Source organism: Parus major, unplaced genomic scaffold (genome assembly GCF_001522545.3).
Source record: "Parus major isolate Abel unplaced genomic scaffold, Parus_major1.1 Scaffold378, whole genome shotgun sequence".
In the NCBI taxonomy this organism is placed as follows: Eukaryota; Metazoa; Chordata; class Aves; order Passeriformes; family Paridae; genus Parus; species Parus major.
The window spans coordinates 26,272-30,973 of record NW_015379299.1 but is presented as its reverse complement, the minus strand read 5'-3'; the positions used below and the strand labels follow the sequence as shown (position 1 = coordinate 30,973).

The 4,702-nt window shown below is 65.1% G+C and overlaps 1 protein-coding gene across 1 annotated transcript in view; it reads right to left on the bottom strand.

Moving 5' to 3' along the window:
- PTPN23 (protein tyrosine phosphatase non-receptor type 23) overlaps positions 1–4,184 on the bottom strand; it is a 12,595-nt gene extending 8,411 nt beyond the window's left edge. The window contains exons 1-11 of the mRNA XM_015616222.2: positions 4,089–4,184; positions 3,310–3,437; positions 2,379–2,455; positions 2,233–2,282; positions 1,608–1,739; positions 1,420–1,500; positions 931–1,062; positions 720–767; positions 500–556; positions 341–399; positions 22–101 (exon numbers count right to left, since the gene is read on the bottom strand). Coding sequence (XP_015471708.1) covers positions 22–101; positions 341–399; positions 500–556; positions 720–767; positions 931–1,062; positions 1,420–1,500; positions 1,608–1,739; positions 2,233–2,282; positions 2,379–2,455; positions 3,310–3,347 — 754 coding nt within the window. The 5' untranslated portion in view covers positions 3,348–3,437; positions 4,089–4,184. The remainder of the gene's footprint in view (positions 1–21; positions 102–340; positions 400–499; positions 557–719; positions 768–930; positions 1,063–1,419; positions 1,501–1,607; positions 1,740–2,232; positions 2,283–2,378; positions 2,456–3,309; positions 3,438–4,088) is intronic.
- Positions 4,185–4,702: the final 518 nt, after the last annotated feature.

Genomic DNA, 4,702 nt, shown 5'->3' with positions numbered 1-4,702 from the left:
AGGGGCCCGAAGCCCCCTGACCTTTGACGGACTGCAGAGTGTCCAGCGCGGGCACGGCCTCGTGGTAGATGAAGTCGTTGTCCTTCTTGGCCGAGTTGTACCTGGGAAGGGGAGGTGGAGGTGGCAGAGAAGGAGCAGGTGACATTCCCGGCTCCCTGAGCTCGCTCCCAACGGGCTCAGCCCCGCTGGGACTGCTCCAGCAATTCCCACAGCAGCCATCCACACCGGTCCCTGCCCGTCAGGACACCGGGAACGCTCCCCACGCTCCATGTCCATGTCCACCAACATTCCCCAGCCCTGGAGAAGGACAGAGACACCCTGGGGTGCCCCACAGACTCACTTGCCACCGATGACATCCATGGTGAACCTCAGAGCCTCCTGCACGGCTTCGGGCTGGCCCTGTGGGATGGAGAGGGGGATGGATCCCTCCCTCCTCCTCCCCTGCAGCCCCCAGCCCAGCTGGGAGGGGAAGCCCCCAGCCCCGGGGGCAGGAACACACCTTTGCCAGCTTGATGGCTTCGTTGAGCTTGTCCAGAGCGCTCTGGAAGTAGATGACCTGCGGGAGAGCGGGAGTTGGGCTCGGGGAACAGCAGGACCAGAGGGCCAGAGCTCCCCACGGCTTTCCCGGAGCAGCCAGGCCCTGACACAGGACATGGCTGTGGATTCCCAACCTCTCCCAGGTTGGAGGGGATGAAACGGGATCACACAGCCCCACTTACCCTTTCCCCAAACTTCTGCTGCTCCTCGGCCTGTTTCCCCATGTGCAGCTGGAAGAAAACCGGGATCAGAGCTCTGTAACTCCAGGGGGAGCTTTGAGAGGGGCAGGAAAAGCCCCGGGAGCGGCCAGGGCTGCTCCAGAGCTGGCAGGAGCACCCCGAGGTGGGCTGGGGGCACAGGGAGAGCCCCCCAGCCCCAGTTCCCCCCACTCACGTGGGCCACAGCAGCGAAATAATAGATTTTCATTTGAACTAGTTTCTTCCAGTCCTTCTGGATCTTGCCCAGCAGCGAGGCCGTCTCCGAGTTCTCCAGCGCCCGGCAGGCCTCCTTGTAGTAATCCACCACCTATGGAGAGGGACAGGGGAGAAACCTGGAATTCTGCAGCCCAGGGGAACCAGGGCAGGGGGAACGGCTGGGGGAGCTCAGGGATGAGTTTGGGACCAGAGCCAGGACTGTCCCCAGCCCTGTCCAGCCCGGCCCTGGGCACTTCCAGGGATCCAGGGGCAGCCCCAGCTGCTCTGGGGAATCATCCCAGTCCCTCACCCACCTCACAGCCAGGAATTCCTCCCAATACTCCCCCCCATCTCCCCAGCAGTGGGAAGCCATTCCCTGTGTCCTGTCACTGCAGGCCCTTGCCCAAAGTCCCTCTCCAGCTCCAGATCCCGGGGCAGGGCCGTGCTGGGAGCAGCTCCTGGAGCTCACCTGGGCACTGATCCGGGCCACGAGGAAGCTCTTCCTGTTATCCAGCATGGACTTCTCCAGGAGACACTCCTGTGCCTGGCCCTGCCGGGGACACAGCAATGTTCAGTGTCCCCAGCAGGAAGCCCTGGGGGACACTGGGGTCCCGGGATGCAGAGGGAACAGCAGCCCCACGCTGTCCCCATCCCTACCAGCATGAGGTTGATGTTGAGGCTGAGGATCTGGTGGCTCATGTCCACGCTGTAGGAATGAGGGAAGTGATCCCGCAGGTAGGTGAAGGCACCGGCAGCACACTGGAAGTGGGTGCAGGAAACCTTCATGCCCTGAGGGGACGCAATCCTTGGGCTTGGAAAAGTTCCCCAGATCTTGGAAAAGTTCCCCAGATCATGGGAATCCATTCCTGATCATGTCCCTGATGGTGCCACATCCACAGAGATTTGAAATCCCTCCAGCAATGGGGACTCCACCCTGCCCTGGGCAGCTGGGCCAGGCCTGGAGAGGCTTTTTGGGGAAGGAATATTCCCAATTTCCAGCTGAGCCTCCCCTGGGCCAGCCTGAGGCCGTTCCCTCTGCTCCTGTCCCTGTTCCCTGGAGCAGATCCCAAATCCCCCCAGCTGTCCCCTCCTGCGTCCCCTCAGCCCCTCCTGGTGCTTCAGCCCCTCAATGTCCTGCACCTGGAGACCCCAGACCTGCTCCAGGCTCCCCACAGTGCCCAGCACAGGGACAGGGACAGGGACAGGCCCTGCCACACGCAGCTGGCACTGCCCAGGTGCCACCTGTGCCCCGGGGACAGCGCTGGCACGGCGGGGCCGTTACCTCCTCGGACACTCGCTTGTCCATGGCTCCCAGCATGGAATGCAGAGCTCCTGTGGGGACAGGTGGGGGCTCAGGGACACCCCGAGAGCCCCTGGGAAAGGGGGCTGGGGCCAGCAGCCCCGGGGCTGAGGGAATGCAGAGCTCACCCAGGTTGTAGAGGACACAGGCCTGCTCGTACTTGATGTCCTCGTGTGTCACCGCCTTGCCCGAGAAGATCTCAGTCCTGGGGAAGGGGGCACAGGACAGGGAGCAAACAGGGATTCTCCCAGGAGGAATCACTGGGAGCCCCATTCCCCGAGGGTTCCCAGGACCCCATTCCCCAGAGATCCCCTGGGATCCCCCTGTGCCACCCTGGGCAGGACCCCATTCCCCAGGGGGGTCCTGGAGCAGCTCCTCCACAGGGAATGGGCACGGCCACATCCTGGATCCCCCACCCCAGATCTCCATCCTGGACCCCCATCCCAGATCCCCCATTCCACACCCCAGATCCCATCCCACAACCCAGATCCCATCTCAGATCCCATCCCAGTCCCTCACCAGGTGACAGGCATAGCTGTGTCCTGCCCAGCTCAGCCCTCTATCCTGGATCCCATCCCACACCCCACACCCCAGACCCGAGATCCCATCCCACACCCCACACCCCACACCCCAGTCCCTCACCAGGTGACAGGCACTGCCGCGTCCTGCCCATCCCAGATCCCATCCCAGACCCCAGACCCCACACCCCAGTCCCCAGTCCCTCACCAGGTGACGGGCACAGCTGCATCCTGCCCATGCCAGAACCCATCCCAGACCCCAGACCCCATCCCAGACCCCATCCCAGACCCCAGACCCCACACCCCAGTCCCCAGTCCCTCACCAGGTGACGGGCACAGCTGCATCCTGCCCATGCCAGAACCCATCCCAGATCCCAGACCCCATCCCAGACCCCAGATCCCATCCCACACCCCACACCCCAGTCCCCAGTCCCTCACCAGGTGACAGGCACAGCTGCATCCTGCCCATGCCAGATCCCATCCCAGACCCCATCCCAGACCCCAGATCCCAGACCCCAGTCCCCAGTCCCCAGTCCCTCACCAGGTGACAGGCACGGCTGCATCCTGCCCGTTTCCCATGGGGATGCGGCTCTGCAGGAAGTGCAGCTGCCCCAGGTACTTGCGCAAGGTGCTGCAGCCCTCGAAATCCCTGGGAACGCTGACGGCGCTCTGGGAACGGGACAGGAACGGGACAGGAGCAGGGACAGGAACGGGACAGGAGCCCAGGGACGGGAGCCCAGGGACGGGACAGGAGCAGGGACAGGAGCAGGGACAGGAACGGGACAGGAGCAGGGACAGGAGCAGGGACAGGAACGGGAGCAGGGGATGGGACAGGAGCAGGGACAGGAGCAGGGACAGGAGCAGGGGATGGGACAGGAGCAGGGACAGGAGCAGGGGATGGGACAGGAGCAGGGACAGGAGCAGGGACAGGGACAGGAGCAGGGACAGGCTCTGGGGACACATCCTGGAGCTGTGCTGTGGGGGAGGCCGAGCCAGCACCGCCCCAGGTTCCCACCAAGCCCCGGGAGCAGCTGTGCTGCCCCAAAAACGAGGCTGGGAAAGCGAGGCTCTGCAGCCCCGGCACAGCTGGGGGTGTCTGAGCCCCCCTCTCTGGGTCTGCTGGGACCCCCCAGGCTTTGGGGTCCCTGGGGAGTTGTCCCTGCTCCCCCCAGGCAGCAGCTCCTGGATCACTGGGATCAGCCAAGGGCCGCTCCGTGGGGCACGGGACAGGGAGGGGAGCAGCTGAGGCACAGCCCCCGGCCCGGGGGGGTGGGCAGAGCCAGCCCAGAGCCCCCCGGGCGGCCCCGAGGGTCCCCTCACCTGCCGGAGCAGCTCCAGCTTCCGCAGCTCCTCGTTGTAGCTCTCGGGGTTCTCGCCATAGTTCTTCAGCACAAACTGGGGAGGCACAGGGTGAGCCCCGAGAGCCGGGGGGATCCCACGGGGGAGGATCCCAATCCCACCCACGGGGGAGGATCCCAATCCCACCCACGGGCAGCGGGAATCGGGGTAGGGTCAGTGGGATCGGGGTGGGATCAGTGGGATCAGGGTGGGGTCAGTGGGATCGGCGTGGGGTCAGGGTGGGGTGACTGGGATCAGGGTGGAATCCCGGTGGGATCGCTGGGATCAGGGTGGGGTCAGTGGAATCCCGGTGGGATCAGGTTGGGATCGGGGTGTGGTCAGTGGGATCAGGGTGGAATCCCGGTGGAATCCCGGTGGGATCCCGGTGGGATCCCGGTGGGATGAGGGAACGGCTGAGCCGGGACAGGGAGCTGCGGGCAGGGAGAAGCGGCCAAGGGGCACCGCCTGTGCCCCCCAGACCCGCGGGGGGAGCCAGGCCGGCCCTGAGGAGCCCCCGAAATCCCGCGGCACGGGCTGGAGCTTGTTTGGCGCCGCTAATTAAGTGACTAATTAAGCAGGTCCCCGCGGGGCTGGCA